Source organism: Penicillium bovifimosum (genome assembly GCF_028826915.1).
Source record: "Penicillium bovifimosum strain IBT 22155 chromosome Unknown utg000008l_segment0_segment0, whole genome shotgun sequence".
Lineage (NCBI taxonomy): Eukaryota > Fungi > Ascomycota > Eurotiomycetes > Eurotiales > Aspergillaceae > Penicillium > Penicillium bovifimosum.
Window position 1 is genome coordinate 50,135 of NW_026622717.1, and position 18,991 is coordinate 69,125.

The 18,991-nt window shown below is 50.5% G+C and overlaps 9 protein-coding genes across 9 annotated transcripts; 4 read left to right on the forward strand and 5 right to left on the reverse strand.

Annotated features, from left to right (window-relative positions):
- Nucleotides 1-222: 222 nt before the first annotated feature.
- Nucleotides 223-3,296, reverse strand: N7515_009675 (DDHD family phospholipase; the record flags this gene model as incomplete). The annotated part of the gene is made up of 4 exons (XM_056670418.1): nucleotides 223-695; nucleotides 764-901; nucleotides 952-2,233; nucleotides 2,283-3,296. The coding sequence occupies 4 exons, from the start codon at nucleotides 3,294-3,296 to the stop codon at nucleotides 223-225; spliced, it is 2,907 nt and encodes a 968-aa protein (XP_056516791.1).
- A 510-nt stretch (nucleotides 3,297-3,806) lies between these two features.
- N7515_009676 (uncharacterized protein) lies at nucleotides 3,807-4,837 on the reverse strand (the record flags this gene model as incomplete). Its single annotated transcript, XM_056670419.1, has 3 exons — nucleotides 3,807-3,977; nucleotides 4,045-4,066; nucleotides 4,134-4,837. 3 exons carry the CDS (start codon nucleotides 4,835-4,837, stop codon nucleotides 3,807-3,809), a joined length of 897 nt encoding a protein of 298 aa, XP_056516792.1.
- A 61-nt stretch (nucleotides 4,838-4,898) lies between these two features.
- Nucleotides 4,899-5,474, reverse strand: N7515_009677 (uncharacterized protein; the record flags this gene model as incomplete). Its single annotated transcript, XM_056670420.1, has 1 exon — nucleotides 4,899-5,474. One exon carries the CDS (start codon nucleotides 5,472-5,474, stop codon nucleotides 4,899-4,901), a length of 576 nt encoding a protein of 191 aa, XP_056516793.1.
- Nucleotides 5,475-5,521: 47 nt separating this feature from the next.
- Nucleotides 5,522-5,923, reverse strand: N7515_009678 (uncharacterized protein; the record flags this gene model as incomplete). The annotated part of the gene is made up of 1 exon (XM_056670421.1): nucleotides 5,522-5,923. One exon carries the CDS (start codon nucleotides 5,921-5,923, stop codon nucleotides 5,522-5,524), a length of 402 nt encoding a protein of 133 aa, XP_056516794.1.
- A 1,086-nt stretch (nucleotides 5,924-7,009) lies between these two features.
- N7515_009679 (uncharacterized protein) lies at nucleotides 7,010-7,408 on the reverse strand (the record flags this gene model as incomplete). Its single annotated transcript, XM_056670422.1, has 1 exon — nucleotides 7,010-7,408. The coding sequence occupies one exon, from the start codon at nucleotides 7,406-7,408 to the stop codon at nucleotides 7,010-7,012; it is 399 nt and encodes a 132-aa protein (XP_056516795.1).
- A 2,957-nt stretch (nucleotides 7,409-10,365) lies between these two features.
- On the forward strand, nucleotides 10,366-12,378 carry N7515_009680 (putative FAD monooxygenase; the record flags this gene model as incomplete). Its single annotated transcript, XM_056670423.1, has 3 exons — nucleotides 10,366-11,013; nucleotides 11,072-11,365; nucleotides 11,416-12,378. 3 exons carry the CDS (start codon nucleotides 10,366-10,368, stop codon nucleotides 12,376-12,378), a joined length of 1,905 nt encoding a protein of 634 aa, XP_056516796.1.
- A 339-nt stretch (nucleotides 12,379-12,717) lies between these two features.
- Nucleotides 12,718-13,623, forward strand: N7515_009681 (CXXC motif containing zinc binding protein; the record flags this gene model as incomplete). The annotated part of the gene is made up of 5 exons (XM_056670424.1): nucleotides 12,718-12,752; nucleotides 12,901-13,015; nucleotides 13,093-13,158; nucleotides 13,301-13,423; nucleotides 13,483-13,623. 5 exons carry the CDS (start codon nucleotides 12,718-12,720, stop codon nucleotides 13,621-13,623), a joined length of 480 nt encoding a protein of 159 aa, XP_056516797.1.
- A 584-nt stretch (nucleotides 13,624-14,207) lies between these two features.
- Nucleotides 14,208-14,790, forward strand: N7515_009682 (small nuclear ribonucleoprotein F; the record flags this gene model as incomplete). The annotated part of the gene is made up of 4 exons (XM_056670425.1): nucleotides 14,208-14,213; nucleotides 14,318-14,355; nucleotides 14,497-14,652; nucleotides 14,724-14,790. 4 exons carry the CDS (start codon nucleotides 14,208-14,210, stop codon nucleotides 14,788-14,790), a joined length of 267 nt encoding a protein of 88 aa, XP_056516798.1.
- Nucleotides 14,791-16,708: 1,918 nt separating this feature from the next.
- On the forward strand, nucleotides 16,709-16,963 carry N7515_009683 (uncharacterized protein; the record flags this gene model as incomplete). Its single annotated transcript, XM_056670426.1, has 1 exon — nucleotides 16,709-16,963. The coding sequence occupies one exon, from the start codon at nucleotides 16,709-16,711 to the stop codon at nucleotides 16,961-16,963; it is 255 nt and encodes an 84-aa protein (XP_056516799.1).
- Between the last annotated feature and the right edge of the window lie 2,028 nt (nucleotides 16,964-18,991).

The window sequence follows — 18,991 nt, forward strand, 5'->3', positions numbered from 1 at the left end:
TTCTCTTGATTGATTGAACAATTTGTTACTGCTGTTTTTGAACTGGACAGAATATGCACGATCTATTTCTGTTGGATTGGCAATCTTATGACTGGATAGCCGCCTTCGCATATTAAAGAAGTTTCACATATTCTGTTCTAGGCAAAACCATGAAACCAACGCCGAGGCTGTGACCAAGCATGTAGAAAAATCAGTCAACTCCCTGTATGCCTGTATGTGAAATCAACTCTTAGAATACTTCCACCCCTTCTTCTTCTCAGCCCGGAAAGCAGGCAGCGTCCCATCTCTTCCCTGCTTCCTCGCAATTTCCACAACCAAAAACCGCACGAAATCACCTAGCGTCCAGTAACTGCTGTGCGCACTTAACATGTTCAGGTACTGGATATTCAAGGGACCGCCGCCTCCAGAAAGGTAATAGTCAATCTGGCCGTTATCGTTGAGTAGAAGCATGCGCCTTTCGGCGATTTCTTCACGCGTGAAATCGTGGGTCTCGAGTTCGACTTGGGATGGGAGCTTGGAGACTGCCGCGGGGCGGGTAGAGGTAGCGGTGGACATCAAATCTGATGGGTTTGAGCTCCAGCGAAAAACGCTGCCGAAGGATTGCCAGAAGGTGGATGTGGAGCTGGGGATGGTACCCATTTTGAGGGTATTGGCGAGGTCTGAGTCTACTGCTGCGTTGACTCGGTATGCAATTGCTAGCGGTATTGTTAGTAAAGAGAAATGATATATTGGGGTTGTCTGGAACATTTGGATATCCACATACGGTCAGTTGTGTGCACGATATTGTAGAGATTATCTACGGCGAGGCAGCCATATTGGCCCGCTTCACCGGCAACGTTAGGAAGTAAATCGTCGCCTTCACTCCCAGGCTTGTCTCTGCCCTTGCGGGGACGAAGGTTAGCTGTGAGGAAGTTAGCAGTGTCTGCAACATCGGATACTTCTCAAGCGTACCCTTATTAAGCAGCAAAAAGAAGCCAACCGGGCTTCCGCAAAGAAACAGATTTGTGGTATCGAACTCGAATATATCGCTATGCAAAGGCATATCAGAAAAGTCGAATCGAGGAACATGTGTTGGTTGGTTGCTGAGGATGTCCACGGCCATTACACTTCCGAGCGAATGAGCAATGAGATGTACCCGTCCATGGTCTTGGAATCCACGATTGTTCTTGCACCAGAGACGATACACACGATTCGCCTCTCTGACCACTGCCTTAACCATCTTCGGTTTGTGATGAGAGAGGTAGTAAGGGATGTCAAGCATCACATCGCTGATCAGAGATCGAATAGCGGGAAGAGTCTGGGGTGTGATATCCGCGAGCGAGAAATTGTTGCTCACTGTGTCTTCAATATCAGATTCAGCCTCCGGATCATCCAATGATAATTTCGCGCGCCAATTCACAGGAAGAACCATGATTCCTCCATGATCTGGACGCACGTGCGGCCATACAGGTTCGTTGTTGAGCTCCATGTTTACTTCTCGTCGGAACGCATTGATGGCGTGAGTGAAGTGGAAGCTTTCCATCCTCTCCGAGAGCTTTTGGCCGATGCCATGAATAACGAGAACCAAGTCTGTTGGAGGTGGTCGCGACTCTTCCATCTTGCACGCATAACATATTTGTTCACCTGGTGCGAAACCATTCTTTAAATGGGTCTTGCGGATGTAATGGCGGACATCGATAGGATTGGGCTTTGATGGATGCAGCTTTTCCCATGCTTTGCGGCTGAAACCGCGAACCACAGGTATACCTATTTGTCGACCTTTTCTAATTGCACCGAGAGGTCGTCGGCCCCTCGAAACCGAGGGAAGCAGACTGGGCCGAAGGACTTGCGCATTTGTTGCATCGACATAAATAGCACTGGACGTGAGGTATGATTTGATGTTCTCAGATTGAACAGCAGTGCCGCCAGCAGCTTGGCTTTTGTCAAATGTTAAGGCCTCTGCTGCTTCACCCATAGGTGCGTCACTACTCTGTGGATCTTGTGCAGTCGAAGGTTCAAAGTCTTTCTTTGTCCACAGCGGGTAAACGATTTTCAATTCGGCATCCGGCCCATTCTCCACACAACTATTCAGTTCATCTTGCCAGGTGTCGCTCCATGGCTTTAAGTAGACATAGCCTTCCTCCAATTTGTTTGCAAGTTCTGTCTCAACTGGCAACATGGTATTCTTATAGAACCAAGTAGCTCGGATCACATTCGATACGTCATGCAAAGGACTCCAGTAAATAGGTTTCATCTGGACATTGTGAGTATAACGCGAAGCTACGCAGGCGAATTGGTCTTACTTTGAGATTTGGTAACTCAACCAGATGGAGTCTTGAAACACCGACTGGAATCTTTAATTGTGAATTTGGTTCTTCTGTCCTCTCCTCCTGTGAGTCCTGTGTCAATTGGTCCAAGCTCACGGTAGTCCGCAGACCTGACGGTTTCGGAGCACTCCGAGGAGCAGTGCTGGTTCGCAGATCGGCCTGTCTTTCGCCCGCGTCTCTTGAGGAAGTGGACTCGTATGAGCGACCAAGCGGTGTTTGAGACTGAGATATCGGCGCTCGTATGAAAGGAGAGCCACTGATACTTGCATCACGAGAACGATTGGCCCGCAAATTTCCCGTCCGCTCTTCACCTTCGCCCACATCCTCGATGTCTGACAGATCATTGCTCCTTCTTTTGGCTGCAACGGCTTCATTGGCGGCTGATGAGCGCGGTCCTCTCCGATCAATAACAATTCCTCTGGGGAATTCTTGTTTCAAGCCATCGTCCACCGAAGAACTCGGACGCTGTTCCTTGCCAAGCTCCTGCGTCCGAATACCATCACTGCCAGTAGCTAAAGCAAGGTGGCTTCTCTGACTGCGAGAGGGCAGTTCGTCCGGGAACGAAGGGGGACTGCTGAAAGTGCTTCCTCTGCTGCCGACCAAGTGCGGGTCCTCTTGGTCAGCCGCCTTGCTTTGGCGCTCGACACTCAAAATCGATTCATGGCCTGGCACAGCAATTCCTGGCCCTATTGATGTATTTGGCCGTGACCTGTTATCGGTTGTTCTGGTCTTCCTCGCATCCCGTAGGCCACACCAGGCTTCCTCTAAAGCGATGTTATCCCTGGCCGAGAAGGGTGTTGGAGAAAGTCTCTCATTCCCAGTGGCGGGCGGTGGCAGGGGAGCCAGTGGATCATCGATGGGTAACGCCGATAGATAGAAGAATTGTGATCGAATTTCTGGCGGTGAGGGCATTGACTGTAGTCTGGCGAAGTCCTGTTCTTCATCGGCTAGCAAGCAGCTCGGGCCGTAGGTGTGGATCGGGCCCGCCATTCGGATATCTGAGGAAACCCGAGCTATCTGAGCTTTCGTTAGAACTGGTACTGTTCGCCACCCCGATACTAGTACGGAGTGTTTAAACGTGGGATGTATTGACAGTCATTGGGGGCTAAATCGTTACGGTCCACAACGCGTGCTGTCAGAAACACCCGCTTGGAAATGAATGTGTGATCATTTATAAGTGGGAGTTGTCAAGTTCCAAGTCAACACCGTGCAGAGCGGTGACTGCCACCCGTGATCCTTGAGCCGATGACGTCGCCCCACGTGCTTAAGTACGACTTCAAACTTGCTTCAGTTGCTTTTGAAGAGGCTCTGAAATTGATATTTAAATACATGACAAGTCAAAATCCCCCCTTCACCCTTTCTGAATTATTCATCTTCTGAAGACAGACGTCTCACTGAGCAGACCTCACTACTATCAAGTGACCAAGTCTACAAGTGGGCGTACTGGGTCACGTGATTCGCTTTTTGTTTTGAAAAAATGTGATGAGTAATCACGTCACGTTACATGGTTTTTGGCGCAAATCGCAATTGAAAGCCCCCCATCGGGCGGCCACCTTCGGCAAGCACTAGCCTAGCGAAATCCTCAATTTCCTCGCGCTTATCAATTCTCCACGCCCCCCACTGTCGAATGGTCAAGAACTCGTTCTTGGTGATAGCCTGCTTCTCCTGGTCCTGCATGATGGCTATGTACTTGTCGAGGCGACGAGGGCGTAGGCCTTGGCAATGTATAATTCGTCACCATCTGTGAAATCAGCAGGCCTCTATACACATGGAATAGCACTTGGTTTCTGCCGGATACTGACCGGGAATGAAAGCAAATAGACTTACCTGTCCTTGGCCAGGCCTTTTGGAGGCCCCGTGACAAGAGCAGCGACCAGCTCCGCAGCTTCCTGCATGAAGACTTCTGGACTGTGTCTGCCGCGACGGTTGGCTTTAGCCTCGATAATGACCTGGGTCTGTAACGTGGCCTCTGACGCAAGCAAACCGTCCAGGAGGCACTCCATGTGAGCCCCTCTGAACTCTGCGGTCAGGGAGGCCCGCTGGGGGGTCCATCGAGCTTTGAAGCTGGGGTGCTTTTTGCAGATCGCAGTGAGGAACGATAGGAGAGAGGAATTAACGATCTCCTCATTAGCACTTTGCAGGCCTTTACTCCCTGGGCTTTGCAGAAGCTCGCAAACTTGTCGCTGCTGCTCCCGAAGAATTTCGAAAATCCCTATCTCAGAACTACCCGGCGTCTTGTCGTCGTCGATGGTGTCGAGGTACGCTTGGAACGGGTGGAAGGTAGCCAGCCAGTCTCTGGCCTGATCAAAGAAGTCTTGAAGATTCAAGTCCTGGACGGCACGCATAGTCGGCCACTCTATATCCCATAGAACCTTCAACAGAAGATATTGTTCTTCTGTGACTTTCGAGCCTGACTCAAGCTTCTTCTGCCTGTGGATGCTTGATCTGAGCACCCCGTGCCTTCTGGCAGCGGTGCTCCATTCCAACCATGTCTTCGGGACGGTCTTTGATTTGCGCTTTCTGACTGACATTTGAGCTAGAGGAGGGATGTATCGTGTGTCGATTAAGGAGACGTAAGATTGTAAGAGTACTTTAAAGGAAGGAGGGGACTTGCGTCCAAATCTCGATGTCGGCGTCGTGAGTGGTGGCATGGGTGGAGATGACCTCGCTTCCTGGGAGGACCCAGCACTTGCTCCACATTGCGTTGGCATCGTACTCGGCGATGGCCAGCGGGCTGTGGAATAGCGGCGGCCGGGGGAGAAGCGGACTGAGGAGAGGTGGAATTGGCCCGGGGAGAAGCGGCCTCAGAAGAGACTGAATTGGCGGGGGAGAAGCGGCCCGAGGAGAGGTGGAATTGGCCGAGGGAGAAGCGGCCGCAGAAGAGACTGAATTGGCCGGGGGAAAAGCGGCCTCAGGAGAGACTGAAGTGGCCGGGTGAGGGGCGGCCTCAGTGGAGAAGACTTCCCGGAGGCTAGGAAGGTCTATGGTGAGGTTGATGTTGATTGGCAGGAAGCTCGGTGGTGTAAAGGTGGGTAGTCGAGGGCTAGTAGATACAACATTGGCCAGGTGGAGGTCAATGGCGGTTTCAGGGTGGCTAGGTGGGCTGAATGTGGGTGCTCGAGGGATTGCTGACACCACGTAGCTTGGGCTGAGATCGATGGAAGCCATGTTGACCGACAGAGAGCAACTGCAATCAAGATTGAGAAGTATGGGGATCACGAATTCACAAGTGATATGAGGGATGTCCTGTCAGCTATGTGTTCAGCCCCATATTCACTCATATTGGGAAGTGTCTTGTCCGGTAATCGGGCGAGAAGGGACTTCATGATGGGAGCGTGGAACAAGATACTGTGTGAAGAACCCGAACATGAGTGATTCGGCACATCGTCCGACACCTCCCATTCTGCATAGACCGGAACCGAAGCAGCATCAATAGTGGTCAGGTCATCTACACCGGGAACATTAACGTGAGCAATTGACGGCTCAGGGTTCACGTGCATTGTTAGTGCAAATGCGCCCCCTGCCTCCAGCTCAATGAGCCATGGCCTGATGGCAGTCAACCCAGCAGGTAACTTGGGCATCGTCGTGGCCGAGGTGATACCGGCCGAGGTCCTCATTCGAGGACCCTATAGCAGGTCACTGGTGCAGGCTTGGGTGAAGGAGGCTCAACTCGGCCAGCTAGGTGCCTACCCTCATATGCGCCTCCTAAACCCCGGTACCAAGCTGTGAGTTGTCCGAGCCTGATATGTTGCGGAAGGAAGTGTGGGAGGAAACATTTGGAAGAAGGAGTTGTGCGCCAAATCGTTGGCAGAAGTCATAGACGCGTATCAAATGCCCGATAAGTGACAGACGAACCGAGCGCTCGGTGGGAGTAGGTGTGTCGAGAGGTCTGCTGTGAGACGTCGACAAACATGCTTATCGACAATGGTCATGTGAGTAGCGATAAGGACGTTGAGGAAAGGCAGCGATATGAAGACGATGGTCGATGATGATGGAAATCTTGATATAGGTTGGTAAAGAATAGGTAATAGACATGGATGAAGAAGGAAGCAAAGCCATTGATGGGAGCTATAAGTAAGCGAGCAAGATCACCTGATATCACGACTAACGTCCTGCTTTAACCGTCCGTTCTGCTTCTCTGGAAAGTACGTTCAGAGGTCTGATCTAGGAAGTTGTTTGCCATTGGAAGAGCCCAAGTCTCCAGCTAAATACAAAATATTTTCTATCTCTTTACTCGGAGATGATCTAAGCGGTGCCCGGTACTTCTAGTGAAGAAATCTTTCATGAGTTAATAATATTGTGAAATGTCACGGCTATCAGGCTCCTTGTGGAGAAACATGAAGAAAAAAAAAAAGGAAAAACCAACGAAAGAAACGAAGAAACAGAACGAAGAAACGAAAAAACGAAAACACGAGAAACAGAACAAAACAAAACGGACAGAACAGAAGGGAGAAAACGAGAGCCCGTCGATCGTCACGCACCGCCTGGCCCTTCCAAAGGGGTGTCAGGGGAAAGCCGACGCTACATGGAGACGTCGCTCCCCGAGGCTGACAACTGGCTTGCTGGCTATAGACGATCCTTCATCAGGCTATCCCTGACCGGGGAAGAACCATCTATCATTGACTGGTCACTTGACTCACTTCGTCGTGGGGAACCGACGGAGCCGTCCATGCCGGTGGAAGTCGCGGGGAAGCGATCCCACATCAGGCGATCGTCACGGTCCTCAGGATTGCCGCCAGTGGGCCAGTTCGGACGGCGTTGCTTCCTGGGAGGACCCGGCGATTGTTCCACACTGCCGCGGCGATGGCCAGCGAGCTGTGGAATTGCGGTGGCCGGGGGAGAAGCGGCCGCAGAAGAGACTGAATCTGCCCGAGGAGAAGCGGCCTCAGGAGAGACCGAAGTGGCCGGGGGGAGGCGGCCTCGGGAGTGACTGAAGTGGCCGGGGGAGAGGCGGCCTCGGGAGTGACTGAAGTGGCCGGGTGAGGAGCGGCCTCAGTGGTGAAGACTTCCCGGAGTCTAGGAAGGTTGATATTGAGGTTGATGTTAATTGGCGGGAGGCTAGGTGGGCCGAATGTGGGCTCGAGGGCTAATCGAGACAGCATTGGCCGGGTGGAGGTCAATGGCGATTTTGGGGTAGCTAGATGAGCCGAAGGTAGTTGCTCGAGGGCTTGTTGACACCACGTATACGGGGCTGAGGCCAATCGAAGCCATGTTGGTTGATAGAGATTAACTGCAAGGAAGATAGAGCAGACGAATTCACAAGTGATATGAGTGATAGGGTACAGTGAGTTGGGAAAGGATTGGATGAAGCGCGAGCTTGGATGACTTTATACATAGCTGGAGGTATAGGCTGATATGCTGCAATTGCAATTGCGATGCTATTCAGATCAATGAATACGTATAGAATATGGAGTCTATTGTGGTGCCGTGATATCAGGCTATATGGCTGGCATTGAACAAGGACCACAATAACAGTGTTCGAACAGTCAATATGTCCTCGTGGCCAAATGGATTGTGGAATAACCCTATTCAAACGGACGAAAGTGGACAATAAGATGGGAACAATGGACAAAGTACCTAGAGACAAAGACCAAATGAACCTTAAACGTATCGAGTCTCAGTTACTGGGATAATAAACTATTGACCTATTGACCATTGTCAAATGCAATTCCAAGTCCCAAACGCATCCCAATCAAATCGGGTATCTTGAAGAATGTGAAATACCTGGTATATTGCTATTTCTGCTTGACTATCTGGGCATGTGGACACATCAACACTTGAGGCTTTGCGTTTTCAGAAGGAGATACACAAAAGCCCTCAATTCAGGAACAAAAGACTAGTGCACTTTGCATAGGAGTCGAGACCATTGCGGATACCATGCTCCCCAACATCTATACACGCAGTCTCTCTGCAGATTATTACATGACGGAGAAAATGAAATAACTACCTAGTACTTCCAGGGCTCTTTCCATGGCGGGATGCCGATGCCCCATACCCACTTTTTTCCTTTCAATTCTCCAGACTTACCTTTGGATGATCCGACTTCGTAATTTCTTCCTTCCTTTCTTGAGCTTTCCAAGTCTATGAATACAACGAAAGTCTGGTGTTGCTTGCAATCACACTGAAGGTAGTAAACCGACATCAGTTGACTGGTGGCAGGTGCGCATACCTCCAAGTTCCTTGTGCATAAGAGACAAGGCTTAACTTTCTACACCCCCAAGCCACAGATGTCAGGCTCCAAGTTCAAATGTCTGAAAGAGCTCATTAGTAGCTCAATTTGCAGTCATCCATTTTGATGTTGTCATTTCTATCTAGGGTTGTTGTTGGCACGCGATATAGTTCGGAGCGGTACAACTTGCGTCCGAGAATTAGGCTTGAGTCATTGTTGCCTTGGGCTATCAGCGTTTCCGGTACAATCACTCGCCACCTCAGCAAACGAAGCGAGAGTACGACGCGTACGAGGGAATCTGTAGATTTTGAATGGTTATGCGTCTATCATGTTATGGTCATAACTAATCTCCAAGATTGCTCTCTGACTGTCTGACAGGTAGGTATGTCGCAGTAATGCCGACAAATTTGAGCGATACGTACCTATACTGGCTATACCTATTTTCGAGTGAGGGACTTAACCTTGCAAGCACACGAGCATCATGAAATTGAACGTCCACGCCGACTAGGTTTGCTTGCCTACTCCGAGCAGCTGAGAGGGTGTCTCGTAATTACTTTTAGGTACCAGTATAGCACTACTCTAGCTTCATCAATCCTTTCGACTGGAATCAAATCTTATCTGAATTGGACCTGCATGTAATCCATTGATCCATTTGTCCTGCGGAATCACGTCTGTTCATCTCCTGTTTAGTAAAGGTGGAGTCAATCATGACTTCGAAAAATGGCAGACTCTCCCAAAAGGCTGAATTCCTGGTTTTAGAGAAAAAGAGCTTCCAAGGCCATTGATGGAAATCGTCCGAATTGATGTTGAAAAACTCCTTCAGAGCCAGGAATGCAGTGGTGAATCAATCCTCTTGCCTTATAGAATCTGCAATTTTCCGGAAAACTTCGCATCTGAAGTGTCCTTGAAAATTGTCGAGCACCCAGACAATTCACAATTGAGAACACTAAGGCGATCAATCTGCCATCCTACTGACCGAGGAAACCCATTGGGAACAGATGCCACGCCTCCAGTGTGTTGCAAATATCACCTGGCAGCAAATTTCGGGTATTTCGGAGTGCAAGTACCAGGTCAAACTACCTTGACCGCGTGGGGCCGAGGCGGGTGGATAAGGTCTTCACTCGGCAGGACGAAACGAGTGACAGGAAACGTGTATGTTGTAGTTCTTAATGAGGAGAGGGTATTTGCTGGCCTTCCTCGGTATCGACGGTAGGTATGATAGCGAATCATCAACTACCTTCCTTTTGTCGGAATTATCTCGTAGAATCATACATTCTGTGTACAATATTGCGAGTCCAAAGCGGGCTCCGGAGTGTCCCAAGTGAAAGTCCCAACGTAGATCCCGACAGGGCTGCCGAGACTTCCTCACGTGAGTCCAACACCGCCTGCCGAGACTCGCTTCCGGGTGGGGCAGAAAAATTGCAAAGCCCAGTCAGAGGCTTTCAACTGAATGCCTCCACACTTTGTCCATATGCAACTCGGGATCAACTGCGGTACGGGCTACAATGGCTGATGACTTTGTGTGATCCCAGTTTGCCCCCCCCACATGGCCTTTAATTCTGGGAATCTTACTAATTCTCCATCACTCCATTTCTACCGGGTCTGATTGGTTTCCCCGACCCTTGGGCCCCCGTTCCCCACGATTCAGCCGACTCTGAATGCCGTGGATGTTCTCCGTGGCTTCAGTCGAACTCCCAATCCGTTCGCTTGATCCAGTTCCCGAACAGTATATAGGGACAGCCATGGCCCTCTTCATTTCTTTCGCTCATTGTGCTGGGTGATATTCTGATTTCATATTATATATACACATCTTTTTGAACATACTCCCATTCATCAAGATCATACCTTATATCCCCACTCGAATCATCGTGTTTGATTTCGGCCGCCGAGATGGTCCAACAGGAGACTTATGACATCGTTATCGTGGGCGCCGGCCCTGTCGGTCTGCTCCTCTCCCTGTGCATGTCACGATGGGGTTACAAAGTGAAGCACATCGACAACCGGCCCGTGCCGACCGCTACTGGTCGCGCCGACGGTATCCAGCCGCGATCCACCGAGATTCTGCGCAACCTTGGTTTGAAGCGCTCGATCATGGCTTATGAGCCCGCGAAGGTCTACGATGTTGCCTTCTGGGACCCCAAGGGTGACGGCTCTGGTATCGGCCGCACTGGCAGCTGGCCTAGCTGCCCCCGCTTCATTGACACCCGCTACCCCTTCACCACCCTGGTCCACCAGGGTAAGATCGAGCGTGTGTTCTTGGACGAAATTGAGAAGGCTGGCACAAGGGTCGAGCGTCCCTGGACCATCGTTGGCTTCAAGAACGACGGTGCCAACGCTGAGTACCCTGTTGAGGTCAACCTGAAGTGTCTTGACACCAATGTTATCGAGAATGTGCGCTCGAAGTACTTGTTCAGTGGCGAGGGTGCTCGCAGCTTCGTCCGTGAGCAGCTTGGTATCAAGATCCACCACAAGGATCCTATCGCCTATGTCTGGGGTGTTATGGACGGTGTCGTCCGCACAAACTTCCCCGATATTGAGGTAAGAATGCGCAAAAGAAGAATTGATTTTGAGATCATACTAACGCATGTATTTACAGACCAAGTGCACTATCCACTCCGATGCTGGCTCTATCATGGTCATCCCCCGCGAAGACAACATGGTCCGCCTCTACGTTCAGATTGCCTCCTCCACCGACGCCGATTGGAACCCCCGAAAGACTGCCACCGTCGAGGAGGTCCAGCAGACCGCAAAGAACATCCTGAAGCCCTACTGGATTGAATGGGACCGGGTCGAGTGGTACTCTGTCTACCCCATTGGACAGGGTATTGCTGAGAAGTACACCCTGGACGAGCGTGTCTTCATGGGTGGTGATGCTTGCCACACTCACAGCGTTAGTATCCCCTATTCTGCTTCTAATCTACATCGCTAACGACCCCAAAGCCCAAGGCCGGCCAGGGAATGAACACTGCTTTCCACGACGCACTCAACATGGCCTGGAAGATCCACGCTGTGGAGAGCGGTCTCGCCGATCGCTCTACCCTCAGCACCTACGAGACCGAGCGCAAGGATATCGCTGAGACGTTGTTGAACTTCGATGCCAAATACGCAGCTCTGTTCTCCAAGCGCCGTCCTTCTGCCGGCGAGGTTGGCTCTGCCAGTGATACCACCGTTGGCGCTGGCGCGGAGGAGGACGAGTTCGTCAAGACCTTCAAGTCATCTTGCGAGTTCACCAGTGGATACGGAGTGGCTTACCGCCCCAACATCTTCACCTGGGACCGAACCCACCCCGCCCAGTCTCCGCTGTTCGAGATCCCCGGTGTTCATCTCACTCCTGGTCGCGCCTTCACCCCGACCACCGTCACCCGTCTCGCGGACTCCAACTTTGTCGAACTCGAGCAGGAAGTGCCCGCCAACGGTGCCTTCCGCATCTTCGTCTTCGCTGGCAACCAGGCCAAGACCAAGCAGGCCATTGCCGACTTTGCCGCCAATCTGGAGAAGGAGCGCTCGTTCCTGTCTGCCTATCGCCGCCCTGACATCGCCGATATCTCATTCTTCGAGCGCCACAACCCTCACTCCAAGCTCTTCACTCTGTCTGTGATCTACGCAGGCTCCAAGAACACCATCGATGTGGACTCCATCCCCCAGGTGCTGCGTGACTACCACCACCACCTCTATGCCGATGACATCCCCGATGTGCGTGTTCCTCAGGCCCAGTTCGCAGCCCACGAGAAGCTCGGCTTCGACGCTGAGAAGGGTGGTGTCGTCGTCACCCGCCCTGACAGCCACGTTGCCTGCACCGTCCAGCTGGTCGAGGGAAGCGGCACCGTCGATGCTCTCAACGAGTTCTTCAACGCTTTCTCGACCAAGCCCCTGGGACAGGCCCCTCAGCACAGCCGTCTGTAAGAGATTCGACATGTTAATGAGTCTGTATTTTACCTTTGAGATGTATATAGCTTGTTTGGTTCGTTTGTTGCGGTAGCTTGGGCATAACCGGCGTTCATTTTCAATTTAGAGATTATATAAAAATCAAATTCTCTTCCTCCAGTTCAGTTCAGTTCCATCAGTTCCATCAGTTCATGATTTGTTGTGTTTGTACCTTAACCTGAGAGAAATGGTCACATGCCAAGCCTCGATCTACGTCGTTAAGTATTTTCCATCTCCACCCCGCATCACTTGCAGAGAGCATCTCGACTTCAGCTATCCACAACACGAGCTCACGTCACTCGACATCGAAAAGTCAAAATGCTCGCTCTCACCGTCGAAGCTCAGCTGGAGGGGTAAGTGGTCTCTGTCTTGAAGCTCTGTTAACGCGTCTTCGCGTTGTCTGCATCTCCCCGCACCGCACTCCAAATTTTGGAATGTTGCGCGGGCAGGCCCGTTTACTCGCGGTTGTTGAAGAATAACCCTGCTGATAAGATGATATAGCGTCACTGCTCTCGTTCCCACTGACACTGAGGAGAATCCCTACTTCTACACATTCAAAGTGAAATGCAATTCCTGCCATGAGACTCACCCCAATTGGGTCAGCTTCAACCGCTTTGTAAGTGAACGCACCCACCTGGACTATGCCACTTTTTTCTTGAAATCGAATGGATCATTGACTGAGTTGGTGTATAGGAGGTCCACGAAGTCCCCGGCAGCCGCGGTGAGGCCAATTTCGTGTGGAAATGCCGCCTTTGCACGGTAAGCAAGACATTTGGTCACATCTGATCAAGCACATAGCTCCACCTCTGCGGTTCTCGCGTTCTTGTTCCTTTTGGCCTTTCCTTGCATTGTGCCGTCTTACCCCCGGTTGTTTCGGATCAATCAGCTAAAAGTAACACAGAAAACCCACACTGCCTCCATCACCAGTGGACCCAAGCCCTACGAGGTCCAGGAGAAGAGCAGCGCCCAGAAGATCATTGAGATGGACTGCCGTGGCCTTGAGTTCACCGAGTTCAAGCCTGATGTGAGTGGACTTTCTGAGTTGTCAGGATCGGGCTGCATATGCTGACAGAGCGTGTTTAGGGCGAGTGGGAGGCCAAAGCTGTTGATTCTACCACCGTCTTCACTGGGATTGACCTCTCAGAGGGTGAGTGGTACGATTACGATGAGAAGAAGGGCGAGGAGGTTAGCATTAAAGAGATCACCTGGGCTGTTGGCCGTTAGGTGAAGATGCTGTGACGAGATCGTGATGAATAGGCCATGCTTTCACTGGATATTTGCCTTTCAGATCTATCAAATCTCTGGTCACGTCTTTCCTTTGTATTTTTACTGGTATCTTAGCTCAATTCGCGATGCAAACTGATGACGCGCTTATGGCGAGAGGGAACAAGCCGTAGGGTGTGTTGCATTATTTCTTCATAGTTAGAGGACCATGTGTATTGACAGTATTGTCTACGGCCCTGAGTCTGGCGTGTCACCATAATAGAGTCTCTGAATTAACGACAACACCAAAAATTCCCCAAAGCGTGCTCGTGACAATCAGACTACGTATCAGTTCACTAAGAGCGCTCTTTGCACAGTAGAGAGATCACAAGTGGAGGGCATCTAACCAATCAGTGTGCTGTATTCCTCACCGCCTGCGCAGCTCGCATTTTCGCGACTTGTCGCCGACTCCGATGCCTTAGCAGCTAACAGCAACCAGCTCAATCCACCAAACAGAGAAAAAGACTCCACCGAGCTTTTTCTGTTGCCATACCCTCGCCTTTCAACACCACTATACCCACTCAGCATCCTGATCAGCAGCAACAATGAGTGTATGTCCCTCACCCTCGAGCAGCCAAGCTCAGCGATACCACCCATCAGCACCAAACCCTGCTCGTTATTCACAGAAGAAACCAATTGCTAACCGTCGCTACAGTTCCAACCACTTAACCCCCGTCCTTACCTCCAGGCTCGGTAAGCGATCCGCTCCCCAGTCCAACCGAAACCCCGCCAAGCAATCCAATCCCAAGCACCACACCGATCTTTCTCTCCCTACATCGGCACAATCTCCATCGGCATTTCTACAGACTTATACTAACCTATATATCTCCCCAGCGTCGGCAGCGAAGTCATCATCCGCCTGAAGTGGGGCCAGACCGAATACAAGGGTGTCCTTGAGAGCATCGATTCATACATGAATGTCCTGCTGCGCAACCCGGAAGAATACATTGATGGCAAGCTTGCAGGAGCATTGGGTCTGGTTATGATCAGGTGAGTGATATGGCTTCTGGAACTCAGCCCGAGTTCGATCGTTCTTGGTTCTTTGGCTGACTCGCGGATAGATGCAACAACATCCTCTATGTGGGCTCGGCAGATACCGTTGAGATGACTGACATGGAATATAAATAATATTGTCGCATATGAACGGGGAATGCGGTGCGGTGTGGTGCTGTGCCTGGGAGAGGTGGTGTGAGGGCGACCGCCGCCTTTGTCTGGGTCTCTTAGCTTTGACAGCTCCGGATCTTGCACTCAGCGCAGTGAGATGCTACGCTTTTGGTGGATATGTGGCTCGGCCTGAGTGTCGCTTGGTCTGGGGAAGGGACTGCCCCACTACGCTGGCTGGACGCCTTATGAAACACTACCCGAGCTCAGGCTTGCACCGCGAACATGCCACTTCTGCCGGTTTGCTGAGTCTGGTGTGTTTCTGCTTGTTTTTGGCCCACACTTTCAATTATCACGAGGCGTTTCTTTTTGTTTATGGCTTTTCAAAGTCGGGTTTGTGCATGGCCTCTGCCTAAAATCGAATCAATTACTTTTCTGCACAATTCTGGGAGGCCTATGTCGTGGTGTTTGGTTATCGTCATGTGGTTAGTATCAGTCTACTACGACATTTTCAGGTGTCAAGACGGGTGCGGCAGTGTATTAAGTGCGGCGCAGCGATCAGCCTTACGTCTCCAGCTGCCTTGGCTAAATCTCACAATCCACCAGAAAAGAGTAAGCGTGAGTGGCAGATCACAGCCTCAATTCAATCGGCATCAATCACTTATTGCGAATGCAAGTACGCGTACTATGTAAATGGGTGTGAAAGAAAAGGAATGATCAGACAACATGACTAGGACGATCAGTCAGGGAACATCTACTGTGATATGTCGGAGCTCAGATCAGAGCAACTAGTCCCCACCACCCCGGACATCCCATACTACATCCATGCAGGCGCACCTGTGCATCTCGATGCGAATTTAGCCACATCGTGCATCGTGTGCAGTTTAGGATAACTAGATGAACGTCCTAGTCAGAGGAGGTCGCAGTGTTAATTTCTTTCTTCTCGTGATAGGTAATGAATGGTTGCCAAATGCCTCATATATTACTAGTTATGGAAATAATATTGAGGGCCTCCCTTGATCGACCGGAAAATCACCGAATAGTAGCAGCTGGGTTTCTTTTTATAGAGCAGGATGTACCACATGGGATACGATGCATCGTCATGGGCCTTATGCGAGGGTCTGATCTTACGGGGACGGCCAAGGTTGACCTGGAGGATTCATTGCCGTAGACGTCATTGGCGCAGATGGAGGCATCCACTACGGAGTACGGAGTATGGTAAGGGTCCTAAGGGAATACTGTACGGAGTAGGTAGGCAGCACTAGAAGAGGGGTTCTGCAGGTATGCAAGAGGAGGAAAGAGGAAAAGAGCAGAGCAAAAGAGGGGCCGATGGGGCCAACAGATCTTCGCTTGGATCTTCAACGGTCGGAGATGTCTGTACACACTGTTCCGTAGCTGTCACTACATAACTATAGTTAGACATTCTCTTGTACTTCTCTACTCCTTGTAGGCTTGTACTCTGTACTCCGTACTCCTTTATACGCAGTATTTACCCTCAAGTCCAGAACAAATTTCATGCCGATCTCCAATCTCTTCAGTGCGACGAATCTTATCCTCATCCCATCCAATCATCTGTCTTCCCCTCCCCTGATCGTCCCTTTTCCAGGGCCCACCGCCCTCAAACTAGGTAAATTGTCTGCATATCACCTTCTACGCAGTATTCTTTGGCCCTACTCCGTACACGGACATCCATAAAACCCTCATCGTCCCCCTTTTCCTTTTTCCTCTTCCCCTCTATAAATATACCCTTAAAACACCAAGAACTCCCCATCTGCAGTCATCCAAATCTGCGACATCTCCCGTCTCATCTCCGCCAACCCCAAACAACTACATAACACCCTCGTGACTCGTCGCCCTTATAAAAACCCAAGCACCTCCGGGTATTGGTCTTCCCACCACCTCCCACCCGATTTCCACATTCACCAGCACAAAGAAAGCAAACAAAATGCGCGACACACCTTCCAAATTCATCGAGATCCTCGATCCAAAAGACTCATCCCTCCGCATGTCCGACTCAGATGTCCGCCTCGAAGATGTCCTCGCAGACCACGAAGCAACCCTCACCAACCGCGCCTGCTCCTCAACTCAGTCCTCACCGAAATCACTAGCCAAGACTGTCTCCAGCACGAACATGACTTCTCCAACGCCGCGATGGAGGCGTTTGAGTAGTATCCTTGTGCAGCCGCGTCGCAATTCTTGACATACACCCAGAACTGTTTCGGTGGTTTTAGTACTTCCTACAATTTGTCTCTGACAAGTTGATACGCTGGGTATCAGGACATGTCCGGATGTGAGACGAAACAATGACATTACGGACATTCGCGAATCCGCGCCTGGGGCACGGACTTAGAAAATCGTGGAATGGATGCGCAACGACATTACGAAGTGAAATGATATGCGAATCAGGCCGCGCGCTTGGTGTTCGGTCCGGTTAGCAAGGGCGGCACAGGTTTGCCTTCCCGATGATTACGAAGGGTTTGGGATTTCAGGGATTGGATTGGATTGGAATTGGAATTGGTTGACGCAAAGTCTACAACAATCATCGAATGTCTTGTTTTATGGCCAATGCAAGAATCAGATCCAAATTTGTACAGATAAAAGATTTCTCTGAAACAGAAACAAAACGGTCTGAGACCGGTCTTTGTGTGTCGGCTATTCATGTACATCCTTGACGATAACTCCTCTCTACGGAGTAGTTACTGGTACTGGTACCAGGCTGTTGCACGTTTCTTTTCCTTATCTAGGCTATGATACCCCGGTATGATGAGACTCATCTCATCTTTCACAAGTTGCTACCTAGTGACAAAATTAGCTGGACTCGACCCGAATGTTTGCTTCCGAGGTCGTGGGCATCGTACCTGGCAAATATCCAATCTACCGGGGTCTGAGCTCTGGCCTACCCGGTCTGCAACCGCAACGGGCAGTAAATTAGCCACTACTGCCCTGTCCCACTCACTACATACACACAGCATCGGTACCTGTGATTGTACCTTGCACAGTGCCTGGCCTGAGTACAGTGGACCCTGGACCCTTGGAAACTAGTGTTCTCTCGGAGCCGAATCCGTACTACAAGTATGTACGCAATAAGATTTCTCTGGGCACCAGCGGCCAGACGAAGTCTCACAGGATTATCGATAAAGCACAATGCCTTTGTTCCATTTTTAGCTATAGCCGTCTAGCACAACAGCTGTCAGTGGCGGAGATTTCTATCTACTGCTATTTTCCCTAAGGGGATCAATCAGTATTCTGTGCCTGCCTCGGGAGCATTCGGAGGTTTGAGTCTAGACTGGAGTTTTGCTGTGCATGAATGTAGGGCTATTTTTGTAGAGAACTTCTCGAATGTGAGAATGTACCGTACCCGTGCCCTCACATTGAGAAGGGATTTAATGCAATAGATCCATAGGGTAGGCATTGTTCCATGGACCTAATACGTTGTCTTCAATGATCCAATCTACCCAATTACCTTCTATAAAGACATGTAGCATGTCTTCGCCTGGATTGTGTTATCATACTACGGGATGACCCAGCCCGAATGGGAATATCCGGAGATATCCCGGCCTATTTCATATTTTCCTGCGGCCCTCTGTACCTAGATCACCATGTTCACCGGGCATCTACCTAATTCCTAGCATGTAGGGTACGCTACATAGACATCTGGCAGTTCTGCCCTCTCCCAACCAATTCCACAGGTACTTGAGTAACGTCCCACTATTTCCCTCCTTCCATGTACTGAACGTACCGGAAGACCGAGTGGGCGAGATAAGCCAAGTACCGATGTACAGGGCATGGGACGTAGAGATGCGAGTACGAAAGAAATATAAAGGCGGGCCCGACCACGGAACATCTACCAGCAGGATGATCATTTCGAAGAAGAGAACAATGAAGACCACCGCCGTCGGGATCGATGGGATGTAGTCGTATTGACCCATGGGCCATGTACGGAGGAGAAGCGACTGCTTGGCAGCAGCAGCAATAGAGCCAACGGATGTTATTATCGGATTCCTACGCGATCAAATCGTCTGTATTTTCAATCGTCGCTTCGAGCTGCATTCAATAAAGCAAGTGGCGCGAAAGTTGGTAATTTAACGTCAAGTCGAACGTAAACATTCGAAGTTGGCGATCCGTTCCGCCCCACATCAACTTCACATCAAATCGAGTCGACCTCAGTGAATCCCACCGAACTCCCTGCTTGGACATTGAATCTAACCCTACACCTCCAACTAAATTT